Genomic DNA, 18,442 nt, shown 5'->3' on the forward strand with positions numbered 1-18,442 from the left:
GGTTGATCACTCCCAGTCAAAGGAATCTACATTCACCAAGAACGTGAATCTTCTACTTTTCACAAGTCTGACACTTTAAATACATAACACTGACAATTCAAATGACCAGAGTTGGTCATCAAAGATTTTTTTTAAAGACAAAAAGCGGTCCTGCCGCGGTCGCCAGAATGTTTTCCTGCATATAAACAACTCTAATCATCTGGTCTAATCAAGATATATTGTATTTATTATACTGGGTATAATCAAAGGTATACTCAGGAAGCAAAGGTATCAAATACTTACAGCATGTACATAGCACAGCTCAGGCAGGGACGTTTGCTTAAAAAAAATTCTTAGTGCAGGCTGTTTCTAAATACATCTTTTTCTGCTAACTCATGATGACTCCTATATTTTTCTCCAGGCTACAAGAGTTCCGTTAGTCTTACTGCCAAATGCAGCTGCTCTTAGCTCCCCGTTATATCTTATCATGCGTTGTACATGCATTCTGTCTCACAGTTTAGTTCCTTTATCTCCCTAGGCGTTGTCTAATGCCCATCCTGTGACTTCCATCTGGGTTTTGCTGATGCTTGTGGTTTCTTGCAGTACCAGTTTATGCTGGCCTGTTCCTCAGGGCCTAGTTTATTTCGAGGCCTCTGGTATTTTTGATCAGCATATTCTACAGTTCCCACGGGTCAGCTGAATTTATAAATTAACTCTTACTATTCTTCAACTTACCTTGACTAGATAACTAGGTTAAAACCATTCAAAACATTCTCTCACTCACCTCCACTCTAAACCTAACCATTGTCTTTGTCAGTTTTAAAGTGCTTTTCTAAAGTTTTTAGCCTCAGAGGGAAGCCACAGCAAAGCACTCTCACTCTAATATTCTCTGGACCACTGATTCAAATTCTAAACTGTCATCCCTTTTCTTAGTATCTAAGATTATTGTTCTTCCTGATATGTTAAATAGTCCTTGGATTACATGTTAGTCTTATTAGAAATCTTCTAAGAGTTCTGTTTGTTGTTGCTGTCACTTAGTTAAGTAAATTTTGGGAACTTTGAAATTTCTCAAAGTTGTCTCTGTTACTCAATTTTCAGTGCTTTGACTTTAGTTTTTATCATTATGCTAGTCTTTCTGGTAACTAGGGAAGCCATTACTGTGTAACCTTGGCTACAGCTTTGGAATCTCACCTCCTAATTTCTATTAGGTAGGGGCTGGACTGTACCATTACAAAAGGGTGAAAAGGGAGCTACCATTGTCAAAAATATTAATTTTTTTGTTCAGATATGGTCAAAAGGTGTTTTTTCCAGTAACAAAAATATCTGCAAAGCCTGTTCTGATCTACCCTTGTCACCATAGAACCCCAAACACCCCCCAAGCAACTCGTTAGCATTGTCATCTACCATTTAAAAACTGTTTTCCCTAATATCCCAAGTAGCACCTGAGCCAGAATTCCCTGGGTTTTGAATGTTTTAAAGCATTTTAGACCCCTAAAAATAGCAGAGCTCCAATGGGGCCACTTTTACTTTTAAAATGCAATATTAAGACTTGTTGGAGGTGTCCTCTGAATCCCCAGGGTCTCCCCACCTGCAACGAGCATTTTTTTTTTAATTGTAATTTTTATTTAGACTTTTTTTTATAATGTTTATTGTTTTCAAATGTGATACAAAGATAAAAAGAAACAGAAAAGAGGTGACAAAACCACCTGATTCCAGTGATATAAGTGAACAGTAGTTAACAGAGAATGGAAAGACAATGGAGCAGTTAATCACATTGCCCCAATTGATCACAAGTCCAGGAAGGATAGATATTCTTTTGTAAACAATTATCAAATAAGAAACAGGAAACAAGCAGAGACATTTGCCCTAAATCTGAGTGGAGGTTCAACCCAGGATTCACAAGATAGTAACCACTAAAGAGAGATTATTGTCCTGGTTGTTAGTATTTGTAAAACATCAAAACCTTTAAACCTTTAATTCTTTAAACCCAAAATCTTAAACCTGAAACCTTAATCCCTTCTTCCCTCCCCCCTCCCTTTGGTTTCCTTGGTTTCTTTCTTAATAATCCATATCTGATCAATTATGCATCTATGGCCTATCAAACAGTTATACCTTAGCCAACCTGTTTAGCAGCATCTGTGACTTGTTCATTGGTCAGTTAGTCCTTTGGTCAGGCGTGGCCACTCATAAAGGTTGGGGTAGTATTCTAGAATTTGATACTCCAAGATATAATACCCTAGAGATTGAGTACTCTAGAAACTGAGATATGCCTCTTTCACCCGTTCTCAGTCCCTAAGTTGTGGTGGGGGAGATATATTGGGAGAAAGCCGCCCATACTTTCTGATTTAATTCGTTCTTTCTAGGGAATGCACTCTGTGCCACAACACATTCTAAGGATAATAAGTGGAGCATTATTTGGAACCGATGTTCACTGTCAGGACTTTGATCAGTTAGCCATTTTGATAGGATAATTCTGCGTCCTATCAGGCCGGCTTTATTAAGAAATAGGATGTCGGCTGAGTGGAGCATACAGCCAGGCCAATTGGGAGTGCCAAAAAGCCATAAACTGGGGAGTGTAGGTACAGTGACCTGGAGAAGACCCTCACATTTCCGTCTGTTTCCCAGAATGAAAGTATGATATGACACTCCCAAAAGCAATGAAAGAAGGTACCCTCCACCAGTTTGCATTTTGTACAAATTTTGGAGTCTATTAGTTTCATCTGATAGGCTCTGGTGGGGGTTATGTAAATTTGCCATAAAAATGTATAATAAGACTCTTTCAAAATAACATTATCTAATATGTTAGGAAGACTAAGACAGATCCGCTTAAACTCGGGAAGCAATAAGCTAAACAGAAGCCACACCTGCCAATTCGAGTAAAGCTCTTCTAGGCATCGCATTTCCGTGACCTTTATAAGCGTTTTGCTAAAAGCGGAAATAGTTGGGCATTGAGTTGCTCCTTCTCTCAATATATCATGAAGTAATTGTGAAGTGACCGAGTTTTGTAACTGGTGTGATTTACTTTTGAGAAAATGTTGTTCCTGCAATAAGGCAAAGTAATCAGTGCATGGGAGCTGATAACGTTGTTGCAAGTCAGATAATGTTAAGGTACCTGTAGGAGATGAATCATGCAGTTGATATACATATGCGAGGCCACGCTTCTGCCACTGCTGAAATATACTGTTAGCTAGTCCTGGGGGAAAGAGTGGATTGTGTGCTATAGTGATCAGAGGGGATAGTCGAGATTGATGCTGGCAGTATAAACATAGTTGCAACCATGCTTTTCTGATAAGCGAAGTAAAAGTTGAGGTTTTAAGTGCAAGGGCAGAAGCTGTGTGTCTATTTGGAGAAGGTAGTTTAGCAATGAAACTCCCTACCATTCTAAGAGATTTCTATATGGAGTGACATGTGATTGAGAAAAAATCCAGTCTCGTACATAACGTACGCAGCAAGCTAAATTATAAAGTTGGAGATGTGGTAGACCCAGTCCTCCCTCCTCTAATGGGCGTGTAAGAATGGTCTGGGATAAACGGGCTCGTTTACCCTGCCACAAGAAGAGCCTCAGGGCCCGGGAAAATATTTTGTGATCTCGTTGGGTAATCCAAAGAGGAGTCATTTGCAAGATGTATAACCATTTAGGGAGAAGTATTATTTTGAAAATTTGTATCCTGCCCATAAGAGACAAAGGTAGTGAGCTACATCGAGCTAATGTCGCGTGGTTTAGCAAGGGTTGTATATTAGCATTATATATATCTTGTACATTTAAAGGTATTTTAATCCCTAGATATTTAAGTTCACTGGACATCCATTTTAAGGGGAATTCTCCTTCCACAACTTTTGTACCATGCCTGTCACATCTGCCACTTCCGACTTGTCCTGATGTATTTTTAAACCAGCAAATTTCCCAAATTGGTGTTGTAGAGCAATGACTGCTGGCAATGACTTAAGAGTGTCAGTCAAGAATACCAGCACATCGTCTGTGAATGCTGCCACAGTAAAGATAAGGTGTGGACCTCCAAATCCTCGTACTTCTGGAGAATCCTCTAATCGACGCAAGAGTGGATTCTATTGAGAGGATGTAAAGTAGTGGTGATAAAGGGCATCCTTGCCTGATTCCTCTTTGAATTGCTACATCTCATGATACAGCGCCATTGGTAATGATCTGGGACACTGGGTCGTCATATAGAAGGTTATATTGTAAGAAATCATTTCAAAATCCGAATCTGCGGAGGACGGAAAATACATAGTCCCAAGACACACGTTCAAACACTTTTTCTGAGTCAAAGCCTATAGCTAGTGCTGATATATTTTGGGTTTGCCAGATTGTGTATGCTGTGATAAGCTTAACGATATTAGCGTTTGCCTTCCGGCCTTTGACTGTATTTTGCCGCTCAGCTAGTACTTTGGCTAGAATTTTTAAATCAAATTTAATAGTGAAATAGGTCTATATGACGCAGGCATCAGAAGATCCTTGCCAGGTTTGGGTAAGACTGTGATATGGCCATGTTGAAATTTGTGGGAAATGCTTGCTGTTTTAGGCCATCAAGATAAAAATTAGTGAAGGGAGCAACTAGGTAGGTGCTAAGAATCTTATAAAAGTCATATGAGAAACCATCTGGGCCTGGTGATTTCCCTGACTGTACCTATTTAAAACATCGGTTTGGGCTGTGGAAAGATGAGGGAGAGTTAGATTCTGAAAAAAAGATTCCTCCTCTGCTCCATTCGCTGGTGATTGGTAAGGAGAAAATCCTGCCATTTATCTTTGAGACATTTTTTGAATTTATCATCTTTGAGATAAGAATGGGACCTCCATATTCGGGATGATTGGGCCACAGGGCATAAGCTAAAGGAGGCTGCAACCGGAGAATGATCTGAAATTGCTATAAAGAGGGCTTTAGAGATTAGGATGTATTCTATGCGCAACAACGATAAGATGAGATCTGGAGACATGAGTATAGTCTCTTTCATCTGGGTGTAATATTCGCCATGAATCAACAAGGTTGAGGTGGTGACATAGAAAAGCAATGCCCTTTTTCTGTAGCTTCCCGCAGGAAGTCCTTGAAATAAAGCCAGATTCTTATCCAACACCAGGTCAGATATACAGTTAAAAACCCCTACCAAAAGAAGAGCTCCAGTCAGATGAATAGTAATAGTATTCAGTAGTTATACAAAAAAGGGATGACAGTATACGTTAGGCGCATAAACATTACAAATATTAACTGGAGTCCCAGTCCACTCTCCCATAATTAGGATAAATCATCCCTCGGGGTCTATAACACTCTTCTGTAATTGAAAATTCATAGACTTAATCAGTACAGCAATTCCCGCCTTTCGATTAGTGGCCGCTGCAAAAAGGCACATCCCCACCCACTCCCTTTGTAATTTCTGACTTTCGGCAGCCGAAAGATGAGTTTCTTGTATGCAGGCTATATCTGCATGCAATCATTTAAGATGAGATAGTACCTTCTTTTGTTTAATAGGCAATCCCATTCTGTTTACATTCCAAGAGACGAACTTATTCAGTACACAGACAAGTAGATGTAATGTATGAAAGGGTCCTAAATAGTATAGTACCAGGGGGCTCCCAGCCTAGCCCTCCTGGATAAGGGATGTCTAAGATGCTTGTTAAAATGGCAAGATATTCGTATAATATGGAGTATCTCAAGGTGATCTCATTTATAAAAGATTTGCTTCTGCTACAATGCAAGCATAACCAAAGGAATAGCCAAATATCCCCTTCCCCCTCCCTCAATCATCTCCCTTTCCCCTCCCCTTCCTTCCCTCTTCCCTCTTCCCTCTACCCCCCCTCACCACCTCCATGTACAGGATCCCCCATTATATCTCCCAAGTCCCCCAATCAAAAGATCTATGTCCTCAATCATGAGGTGAGGCTTAATGTACCCAGGGACTTCACTCCTCTCATGATTCTTTATGGTGGAACATACATATCCACACTTAATCTTATATATTCCACTTCTCCCTATCTTGATAATAACTGAATGTTATGGTGAGTCAATACTGCCCTCCAGAGAAAAAATACAGTACTGGTTACCAAAAAAAAACCAAAAACCCATTAGGGATATAGCACATATCACGTCTGCGGATGACATATGTGTCTTAGCTCTTATATCCATCTATTGAAGAACTACCACCCGCCGGAGAGCCACTGGCCTCGAGAGAGTAGGGAAAAAGGTAGACTAGAGCAGTTATTTCCAGGTCCAGCCTTGTGGCACTGTCCACAATCATCTAGGGCAGACTGAAAGCAGGTATTCTCTTAAGTATGTCCCATCTTGTAATATGCAGCGCTCATCATATCTTCTGCTCTACCGGGATCTATTTCGCTCCTGCTCCATAATAGCGATACCCCTGCTGGTAACTCCCATGGTAGAGAAGTCGTACGCAAGAGAACAGAGCGGGGTAAAATCCATAACCCATGATCTCCCAACCAAATCAGAGTATCTTCAGGGGTCCTTAGGCAAAGTGCAGTCTTTCTCAAAGCGCCCTAAAATGCCCGTTGTGTTCTGCTCGGATGGAAATGTCATATATATTTTCGGTTCCCCAGATCACAGAGTTTCCCTCCTCGGGAAGGGGATCTGCAATACCCCTCATTAACGGTTCTATGGGCTTGCACGACATAGGTGTGAAGTATATGTTAGGCACATAATGTTCCTAATAGGCAGAGTGCTGTACTGCATTAAGTCTAGAGGGAAGCTCTCAACACAGTAGTTTTGTCTCAACAGCTGATCTAGTTGTTGTTCAATTTCTCCAAAAATGTGCGCGCCTTGTCCAGAGTTTCAAATTGGTATGTTTTCTCCTCAAGCCAAACCTTCAGTTTTGATGGAAATTGTAAGGAGAATTTTATATGCTGGTTATATAATGTGGAACAGATCGGTGAAAAGCTTTCGCATAATTCTGAAACCGCAAACAAATAATCCTGAAAGATTCGTATACAGTTAGCTTGGTACATTAACTCTGGTTTCGTGTGGGAGGCTTGTGAACAAAGTTCATAATTTTTTCTATAACTAACCTTGGCCTGCATGCTGCATCTTTTTTTTACTCCCAAGCGGTGCGCCCATTCCTCTACCATTTTTCCCTGTAGGGTCGGTAACTCAAGTGCTGTTGGGATCCAGTTCTCCAGTACTTCACTTAAGTTTCTCACCTCTACTGACTCCGGAAAACCAAGAAACCTGAGGTTTGTGCGGCGTGCTCAGTTTTCGAGTTTGTCTAATTTGGTTTTGAGATCTTTTATTTTCTTGTCTCGTGTGGTCATTTTGTTTTCAGAGGCAGTCACATCATCCTCTAATAATGAGAGCCGATTTTCAGTGTGATCTATACAGTGGGGTAAGATCATTTATAACTTCTCATACCTCTCTGAGTTGTGTCATTATTCCGACAAGTTGTTCATCTAGGGCCTCCCGCACTGCTTCTTTAACATCTGCGATGGTTATTTAAGAACATAAGAAAATGCTATACTGGATCAGACCAAGGGTCCATCAAGCCCAGCATCCTGTTTCCAATAGTGGCCAATCCAGGCCATAAGAACCTGGCAAGTACCCAAAAACTAAGTCTATTCCATGTTACCATTGCTAATGACAGTGGCTATTCGCTAAGTGAACTTAATAGCAGGTAATGGACTTCTCCTCCAAGAACTTATCCAATCCTTTTTTTAAACACAGCTATACTAACTGCACTAACCACATCCTCTGGCAACAAATTCCAGAGTTAAATTATGCGTTGAGTAAAAAAGAACTTTCTCTGATTAGTTTTAAATGTGCCCCATGCTAACTTCATGGAGTGCCCCCTAACTCCTTCTACTATCCGAAAGAGTAAATAACCGATTCACATCTACCCGTTCTAAACCTCTCATGATTTTAAACACCTCTATCATATCTCCCCCCCCCCCCCCTCAGGCATCTCTTCTTCAAGCTGAAAAGTCCTAACCTCTTTAGTCTTTCCTCATAGGGGAGCTGTTCCATTCCCCTTATCATTTTGGTAGCCCTTCTCTGTACCTTCTCCATCGCAATTATATCTTTTTTTGAGATGCGGCGACCAGAATTGTACACAGTATTCAAGGTGCGGTCTCACCATGGAGCAATACAGAGGCATTATGACATTTTCCGTTTTATTCACCATTCCCTTTCTAATAATTCCCAACATTCTGTTTGCTTTTTTGACTGCCGCAGCACACTGAACCAACGATTTCAATGTGTTATCCACTATGAAGCCTAGATCTCTTTCTTGGGTTGTAGTACCTAATATGGAACCCAACATTGTGTAATTATAGCATGAGTTATTTTTCCCTATATACATCACCTTGCACTTATCCACATTAAATTTCATCTGCCACTTGGATGCCCAATTTTTTTGTGTCATCTGCAAATTTGATTATCTCACTCGTCGTATTTCTTTCCAGATCATTTATAAATATATTGAAAAGTAAGGGTCCCAATACAGATCCCTAAGGCACTCCACTGACCACTCCCTTCCACTGAGAAAATTGTCCATTTAATCCTACTCTCTGTTTCCTGTCTTTTAGCCTGTTTGCAATCCAAGAAAGGACATCGCCACCTATCCCATGACTTTTTACTTTTCCTAGAAGCCTCTCATGAGGAACTTTGTCAAACGCCTTCTGAAAATCCAAGTATACTACACCTACCGGTTCACCTTTATCCACGTGTTTATTAACTCCTTCAAAAAAGTGAAGCAGATTTGTAAGGCAAGACATGTCCTGGGAAAAGCCATGCTGACTTTGTTCCATTAAACCATGTCTTTCTATACTTTCTGTGATTTTGATGTTTAGAATACGTTCCACTATTTTTCCTGGCACTGAAGACAGGCTAACCGGTCTGTAGTTTCCCGGATCACCCCTGGAGCCCTTTTTAAATATTGGGGTTACATTAGGTATCCTCCAGTCTTCAGGTACAATGGATGATTTTAATGATAGGTTACAAATGTTTACTAATAGGTCTGAAATTTCATTTTTTAGTTCCTTCAGAACTCTGGAGTGTATACCATCCGGTCCAGGTGATTTACTACTCCTTCAGTTGGCCAATCAGGCCTACCATATCTTCTAGGTTCACCATGATTTGATTCAGTCCATCTGAATCATTACCCATGAAAACCTTCTCCATTACGGGTACCTCCCCAACATCCTCTTCAGTAAACACCGAAGCAAAGAAATCATTTAATCTTTCCGCGATGGCCTTATCTTCTTTAAGTGCCCCTTTAACCCCTCGATCATCTAACGGTCCAACTGACTCCCTCACAGGCTTCCTGCTTCAGATATATTTTAAAAAGTTTTTACTGTGAGTTTTTGCCTCTACGGCCAACTTCTTTTCAAATTTTCTCTTAGCCTGTCTTATCAATGTCTTACATTTAATTTGCCAACGTTTATGCTTTATCCTATTTTCTTCTGTTGGATCCTTCTTCCAATTTTGAAGATCTTTTGGCTAAAATAGTTTCTTTCACCTCCCCTTTTAACCATGCTGGTAATCGTTTTGCCTTCTTTCCACCTTTCTTAATGTGTGGAATACATCTGTACTGTGCTTCTAGAATGGTATTTTTTTAACAATGACCATGCCTCTTGGACATTTTTTTTACTTTTGTAGCTGCTCTTTACAGTTTTTTTCTAACAATTTTTCTCATTTTATCAAATTTTCCCTTTTGAAAGTTTAACACGAGAGCCTTGAAAATAGGGAGTGTTGTAGTGGTCGCATATGGGCCCTTGCCCACAGAACAACTTCCAGAGTTGAGGTAATGAGGCAGAGGACTGAAGGTAGTCCCATATCTTGGGGTGAACCAAGTTCAATAGGTTTCACAATTGACCCATCAGTTTCCTTCTCCTTGGAGAGGGAAGGTAGACCTTGTCTAGCCTGGTATTGAACCGGACTCCCCGGTAGTTCTAGTGACTGGTAGGGCTGTAGGCAGCTCTTGGCTGTGTTCACGACCCACCCCAGCTCTTGTAGTAAGTTCTTGACTCTGGTGGTTGCGTTGCAACTCTCCTCCGGAGGACTAGTTGGCATTCCATGAAGTTAGCAAGTAGCACATTTAAGACTAATCGGAGGAAATTCTTTTTCACTCAACGCACAATAAAGCTCTGGAATTTGTTGCCAGAGGATGTGGTTAGTGCAGTTAGTGTAGCTGGGTTCAAAAAAGGTTTGGATAAGTTCTTGGTGGAGAAGTTAATTAACGGCTATTAATCAAGTTTATTTAGGGAATAGCCACTGCTATTAATTGCATCAGTAGCATGGGATCTTCTTAGTGTTTGGGTAATTGCCAAGTTCTTGTGGCCTGGTTTGGAACATGTTGGAAACAGGATGCTTGGTCTGACCCACAGCATGGCAATTTCTTATGTTCTTAAATATTTTCAATATAGACCTCAGTGTCATGCCAATAGAGCTTTCTGAATCTGAATCCAACTGCTATAGATCCCTTAACATGCTAACATAATACCTCATTTGGGTCATACACAAAATATGAACAGACTTTCAACAAATACACACCTGTTGACCACAAATTTTAAACGTGTAGAAAAAACTGAAACTGAACCCCCAAGAAACCGAAATCTGCCTGCAGTACAAAAATGAAGAACTAGAAATAAAAATACATTTCCTCCTATACTAAGTTGAGCCCATTTGTTCTTGAGGAATGAGGTTTATGCTACGTAACTTCCACTGTAAGAACAATGCCAGGGGTTCAGCAACCCCAACTTAATACTTACCAAAAAAAAACAATGACAAGATCTCAGCAACCCCAATGTAATTCCTTGAATCCAATCCCTTCTACTATGTTGCTCCCTCTCTTTCCCCACCCTCTGCCCAGCTATAGTATCCTCCCGATTATCTTTCATCCCCCACAGCCTCCCTACTCTCTTTCTGCCCCAAGACTGTCCCCATCTGCCCCAAGACTGTCCCCATCCTCATTTCCCCTCGCCCTCTTCTCACCCTCCTCAGCCCCTTTTCTCTCTATCACTGAATCCAGCACCTTCTACTGTTGCCCCATGCCCCCTCCCTTCTTTCTGCCCCATCCCTTGCCTCATTTCCCTACTCTTTGCTCAGCATCTCAGGGGACAGTGGAGGGGTGGCAGTCAATAAAAAGCAGAAGAGTGCTGGTGATGGCAGAGCAATCCAATGAATGCACTGCTGCTGGCTGCAGCAGCATACAGGTCTGGCAGGTGGCAGCCACGTACAGGTCTCCTGCACGTGGCAACTTACTCTCAACAGCCAGCTTGTGACGATAGTTATAACGTGCATTGGCTACTCTAAATGGGGAAGACGGCCTGGAAGCATAATGTATACCTACTTCTGGAAGTCAGTTGACGACATCAATATAGGAAAGGGTTGAGGAAGACTATACCCAATTAACCTTTATGGTGCCAGATTCCTAAGATGACCAAGAGCCGTTTTTGTGCATGAAAGAGCTCATGCAGCTCATTTAATGCTGCCCTGTCCACAGTTGATCAAGCCATGGCTTCTATGGCCCATCCCATTCCAATGCCCTTGGGCATGTCCCAGAAGCATAGGGTTTTCTTCTCCATTCTCTAAAATGGCCAGACATAACTTTATGTGATGGCTCTGGCACAGGTGGTGAGTTCAAATAATATAGTGGCAGCCAGAAAAATATATGGGGACAGATATGCTTATAAGGACCACCTGGCCAACTTTCTCCTGGCTTTGGCAAATAATGACATCAATTGGACCTAAAGGCAAAGGTTAGCTGGGAAAACCTTATGGAGCATGAGACCTTGTTCAGAGTATAGGTGTGCTTCCATCTATGGACAGAGCAATGCTGTGTAAGGTCCACCAGAACTATGAAAGAATTTCAGCGGGACAGAATGTTCTGCCTGATCTCTGTTCCTCCTGAGTTCACCCTTTACTTCAGTGTTTACTATTCTTTTAATGTTCAGATAGTGAACAGACCTAACAGATCTGTACAGATGTAGTGAGCTACCCTCACCCTATAAATCACAAGGTTACACCTTGAAAAATAATAAGCAACTTCTGAATCATGCAAGGCCCTCCATTTTGGTTTTTCTCCACTCATACACCCAAGTAAAAATGAGATAGGATGGCTCTTCTCTCCTCTCTTCTGGGAGCATTTTTGTCTGCTGGGAAAAGTATTGCTCAAACTTAGTTTCAAGCTTGGCTTTTTGTGGAAACTTCCAAGATGTAGGTCCACATTGGATTTGACGTGACAAAAGTGGCCTCTACCACACTTTTTCTAGCTTTAAATAGAGTCAGGGGCTTTCCATAGCACTTTCATATAGTACATCCCTGGCTGGTTTGTGAAAAACCTAAACTGGATTACCAGCAAAGGCAGTTATCTATTTTAACATGCTTATATAACCAGTTACACTTTCCCTCATGCTATTTAAAAACATTTTTTCACTCCCATACTTATTAGCACTTAACTGACTTCTAGACCTAATGAAATGACAGAAAAAAATAACCTACCCATCTTGTTGAATTGCATAAAATAGCTTATTTTCCATGTCTCCATAACAAAAACTACAAAGCAGAGCTGACAAAATAGAGCCTTGAGGTATTCCACAGCACTGTACATAATACCTAGGAAGAGTAAAAAGGGGGAAAAAAAAAAAATCAGACATTCATAATTCATCCAAAGGTTATAAAACCATATAACATGACTGGGGAGGTGAACTGCCTCTGAAATATGCATATAACCCATAGCAAATGAGACTATGATTTTGCTCAAAATTTGCAATTTTACAATTTCTAAAAAAGAGACAAAAAACATAGGAAATATAGACTGGGAGTCAGGGTTACAACAATATGCTCTAGGACCTCTGATGGTTCAAAACATAACAAGACTGAGATTATACTTCCCTGAAGATACAGCCTTGCAAGTGCACACTTGTGAAATCCAAGGAATACACTTCTGCTATAATCCTGAAATGAGCAGCTCATATTGCCTGAATTGCACCTGTATAAATAAAATAGTTCCTCAGATTATCAGAGGACAAGCAGAGTGACAGTCCTCACTTGTGGGCGACATCATCAGATGAAGCCCAGCACAGAACTTTGATTTCAAAGCTTTTAGCATGCCCTGCTGGGCATGTGCAGCACCTAGCCACCTCCCTGCTTCCTAGGCAAGGCCCCTCAATCTCATTTTTTCCTCAGAGACTGCAGATCATAGTTGTTTACTCTCGCACAGCTACTGCCGTGAAAATTCTGGAACTGCAGAAGTAGTTTTTCTTGCAGGGCCCTGTGCATTTGTTCTCTCTCTCTAATACCTTTAGGTAGGTTTTTTTTCTATTTAATTTTTTTCTTGCTTTTTTCCCTGCGCAGCCTGGTCAAGGTGTTTTCTCAGCCTGTGTGTCATGTTTTTTTGCCTTAGTCTATCTAATATGTCATGGGACCTGCAGTTTTCAGGGCCCCTGCGTGTATGTGCTCTTATCCCAGATTCAGGGACAGGATATAAACCAGTGTCTCTGGTGGACCCTCCCTGTGAGGCTCTGGCCATTTTTAGACAGCATTCCAGGGAGGAACTCTTGGAGATAGACCAACTGATGAACATGAACGAAGAATCCGACATTGAGGGATCCAGGAGAGAACCACCAGCATATCGATGTCATAGCTTAGCCTTTACCTATGCACCAAGCTTATGACTTAACTGGTGCCAGAAGAAAGTATTCCCATGGGAAGGAAAACTCATCCTACCCACAATCCTGAGAACTGCACTAGTCTCCAGGGGCCCAAGTTAATTATCAACTCTAGTACCCTAGAAGATGTGGTCTCTCTTCCTGCCTACAACCCTGTCCTAGCAGGGCATTCTTCAAGGAGGAGCTTGAGAGCCTGAGCATGAGAGCAATCAGCAGTGCTGAGTATCAGTGATGCAATTCCCTGAAGACACAGGATGCCTATGAACATTTAAGCACCAGGGAACAGATGGTAGTTAGCAACGCCTGGCACTATGGTGCCAATGGAATTGACACCAAACACTGCAGTGCCGACAGCAAAGGGCATCAGTATATTGGTGCTGGGCACTGATGGATTGGGAGCCAGGTGCAGTTGGCTGCCCTGATGGAATCAGTACTGTTGACCACCCTGGGCACCAATGGAATTGGTGCCATCGACCACCAATGGAATCAGCTGCTGAAATAAGGCTGTGTTGTCAGAACCAGCACCAAGGGAATTGGCGCCTGGCAAAATCAGCCATCAGCACCAATGAAATAGACATCCAGCAGAGCAGCACTGGTGGAATCTGTGCTGATGACTCTACATTGAGTGTCACCATGGAGTAGGCAATAAGATGCGCCACCGCACAAGTGTCAACGTAGGTGCTACGAGGACGTGCGCCAGTAAATCAGTGTCTGGAGCCGCAATCCCGACATTGGGTGACACCAGAGGTGTCAACACAGGTACCACATCAATGTCGGGCACTGCTGCATCGTTTGAAATCATTGCGCACCAGTAAATCGTTACAGATTGGTAGACATTAGCTGCCAGTGCACAGAGGCCTCTCTTAGGAGATGTTAAGCCAAGATCTCTAGATAAATGAGTGAGAACCTGCCCACCCCTGGTATACCATCCAATTTGAATGGGTTAGCGGAGGATTAGTGCTATGGATCACAGCCCTAATTCGCCTCCACCATAGAGTGAAGAGATGATCTGTCTCTCATAGCTTGTAATCTTGATTCCTTGTTACTGGGGAGCTCCCAGGAGTTATACTATCCTGGCCTATCTAAGTTGAAACCTCTAGCTAACGGTTATGCCTAATAATGGCACAACCTACAATCACTCAGGGAGTTGTCCCAGAGCCACTCCACCCAGGCCTCTGGATATGGAACTGGGGTCTGTTACATCCCTAGCATTTTCATTCCCGATACTAGTGAGCTGCTTTTTTGAAGGCAGAGGCGACTTAGTGTTAAGGTCACCACCTGCTTGCTCTATACCACTATAGCTCCACTATCCACAGCCAAGGTTTAGAGATGGGACACTACAGTGAGGGGAGAAATTCTTCCTCACTTTCATGATAGAGAGCAGAGGGCTTAAGAATTACAGCTTAGCACAACCAGGACCTGTCTCCGGGGTTTGACAGGATCAGGGGATCATTGCCCAGATCCCAATGTCGCCACTGTAATAGCTCCTGATCGAGAGGATATGAGAATTTTAGCTATAGAGAATCCAAGGTACTTAGGTTATCAAGAACAGGGTACTCCTAATTGATTCTCCTCAAATCGTTCTCTGAAAAATGCTTTGCAGCTTTTTGGTATTGTGGAATGCCCATCCTTCTCTATCAGAGGACTATAGGGGGGCAGGGCCAGCTTATATTGATGACTCTGTCCCATCCTGGATATAATGTGTTATAAAAGATCTGCTAAGGGAAAGCTTGAGATGTTTTTCCTCAGCACCTTACTTCTATCTTAGAGAAGAGGATGTTTTTATACTTCCTTGTCTTGGGGAGGCTAGTTCTGAGTAGCTCCTTTCTACCTGAACCATCTATCCTTTTGGGACAGTGTCCTATGCTGGATTCAGGAAAAGAAAACCCTGACACCAACATCCAGACATTCCTTACTCCAGTGGCACTACTTGGAGTGATGCCTACAAGCAGTTGCAGGTCAGGATAAAAGCAGCTTGCACCAGTAGTATGTGCAGGTGCTCAAGCCAGACACTGTAAGACATGTGGCACGTTACCACAAAGAGAAGGCAGCACACACTGTTGATTTTATTTCATATTTTATTTAACTAGATTTTAATTACTTTGTTAAATTTGTATTAATGTACATCACTGATTTACAACCTGTAAGAAATGCAATCAAGAAATAGATTGAATTGCACTGAATAGTTGATTTCCACTAATATGAATTCGCTCTACAGAAGCTGGAAGGATCATTCGCCTACGTACAGGGATTATAAATTGAATTGTGCTGTGGAGAGCATAAATGTGTCACTGGATGTTCGTTCAAGACAGGTCATCATCACTCTCAAATAGTACATGGACTCCTGAAGTGTGGGTGGTTCCATCCATTCCACATCTCCAGTAACATCCACAATGCTCAGCCTTGAGAAATGCACTGTCCTTATAACTGATTCATTACAAAGTTGTCTAGTACAACTTGTCCTGGTTATGGATGTGTCCAAACTAGATTTGGGAGCTTGCACAAGAGGCTCTACATCAGATTCATGGTGCTCACTTAGGGATTTTCTTTGTCCTCCTCTAAAAAAAAGTACAGCAAGTGTAAATCTAAAGTGTTTGAGGATTCTTCTGGCCAATGAATTGATGCTTGACCAAACAGTCATTAATTTTACCTCAAGTACAGAAGGCTGCTGTATTGAAAAATGAGGCCTTTTTTATTATTATTTAATAGTAGGAGGCAAAGCCCTTTGCAAAGTGAATGAGGAATCTGTCCTGGTGGTCAGACTGAACCAGAAACAGGAAACCTCAATGCTTCTACTTGGGGTAAAGTCCAAATTTCCACAGATGCAAATCCTATAGCACTGCTGTTTCCATCTCTTACAAAGATGTCCCTGGACATCTGTTTCAGCATCATTACCCAAGATTAGAGTCTGGGGTTTTGGTAACTTTCTCTTAAAACTACTCAACTAACAAGACCATATGTAAACTGAGAAGAATCTAGGCAGCTATGATCCTCATCGTTCCCTGTTGGCTAAGACAGATTCAGTGGAAGCTCCTTCTGTGAATGTTTTATCAGGGATCTCGATAGGTTGGGGAATTCCCCAATATGATATGTATGGGTTAGGGGCTGCTACTCTATCCTAACATTGGGTTCAGGCTCTATTAGCCCAGATGCCAGAGTTGTAGCCCCCCCCCAGCCCCAGAATCCATCTGGTAATGTATCTCCTATTACTCTGGTATCTAGACGGGATTTCAGGAAAACCCATGGTGTGGACGGCACGTTCTGAAGGAGGCAACACCGGAGTCACCTGTAGGAGCTGGGAGAGAGGCCCGCGCAGCCGGCGCTTGAGCCCTTCGGGGTAAGGCCCTTAACTCTCGCCCTATCTCCGTGGGCCCCCGCACCAGCCACGTGGGAGCATCTTCACCGCCATCCTCTTCCCTCTGCTTCCTGCCGACCCGATCCAGCCCTCCTCCTGCCGATCGAGTTAACCAGGGAGGGGTTAACCAGGGCTGGCCCTCATCCTGCCAACCGACGCCACCTCAGCACAACTAAGTCGCGCCGGTGACCTCACTCCGGCGCGACTATATAAGATTTAAAGCGCCAACGTGCTCCCAGGTGCCGAAGGAGCGCAACAAAGGGGCCCGCCCCTTTGTTCGCCCCTTCATGCAGCCCCGAAGGGCTTCACTGAATCCCTGATTATATTCTTTCAAATTCCTTCCTAAATCATTATTTCTCTTCCCCGGCTCCCACCTGAATCGAGGTTTGCCTCCTCTCACCTTCCCTTACTACCGGCTCATCACGCACTTCCAGTCGTCCCAGCTGCTGGAGAACGAGTTATAGAGAATCGTCTCAAGGAAGGCGAGGACACCTCACCGTGAGTTTGACCGTTCCCCCCTAGGGGCTCAAGGCCTATTGATAGCACCTTACATCATCAATTCTCAATCTGCACTCCAGTAGGAACGTGTTCTGAGGAGCCGGCCTCTCTTCTAGTCTCTCGTAACATTCTCCTACAAAAGCATTCATCCAGCACTCATCTACACCATTCAACCATCCACCATTCACCTTTTTACCTTTTTCAGCAACCTACGACCAATCCCCTCCACCAGCAAACTCCGAGCACCCCGTCTCCTCCAGCGACCATCCAGCACTCGTCTCCTCCAATGATCATCTAACTCTCGTTTCTTCCAGCGATTCATCCAGCACTCTCCCCTCCAGCAATCGTTCAGCACTCATCTATTCCAGCAAGCATCCAGCACCCTTCTCCGCCAGCAATCACTCCAGCACCCATCGTCTCCTGCACTCATCAACCTCCCTGCTCTCATCACTCCCAGCAACATCCCATCATTCATCTCTTCTAACAGCAATACTTCACTCCACGGTCCTAACCGTCATCCATTGTCATCCAAAAAGACAACATGCTACAAACCTTCCCTATTCCTATTATCCCACGCTCACTATCCAACAGAGCTAATCCACCCATGCTAAATCTACGCTCAAAGAGATCCCTGATTCCAATCATGATCTCCCCTATAACCCAATTCCTAGGCTTGTCTTTAACCACCTTAACCCTTCTCAACTCGCAATCACTCTCAAAAAAATCTCACTTGCCCAACGACCACCTCCTGGACACCCAACCGGACATCTGTGCCATTACCGAAACTTGGCTGAAAAATACAGATACTGCCCTAATTAACCAACTACCAATACAACTATATGATTTCTTCTCTATCCCCAGACCTAAAAAAAGAGGGGGAGGAATAATGTTAATCGCTAAAAAAGAACTGAGACTATCCCAGCAAGCCTTTAAATCGACGACCAAACTAGAAATCGGACTATTCAAATCCACCCAGCTTCAAATCTGCC

The 18,442-nt window shown here is 42.7% G+C and overlaps 1 protein-coding gene across 1 annotated transcript in view; it reads right to left on the reverse strand.

Moving 5' to 3' along the window:
* Window positions 1-18,442, reverse strand: part of TERT (telomerase reverse transcriptase) — a 273,000-nt gene that overhangs the window by 126,626 nt on the left and 127,932 nt on the right. Inside the window, exon 9 of the mRNA XM_029589929.1 lies at window positions 12,432-12,545. Within this exon, the coding sequence (XP_029445789.1) occupies window positions 12,432-12,545 (114 nt within the window). The remainder of the gene's footprint in view (window positions 1-12,431; window positions 12,546-18,442) is intronic.

This window comes from Rhinatrema bivittatum, chromosome 2, assembly GCF_901001135.1.
Source record: "Rhinatrema bivittatum chromosome 2, aRhiBiv1.1, whole genome shotgun sequence".
NCBI classification, from domain to species: domain Eukaryota; kingdom Metazoa; phylum Chordata; class Amphibia; order Gymnophiona; family Rhinatrematidae; genus Rhinatrema; species Rhinatrema bivittatum.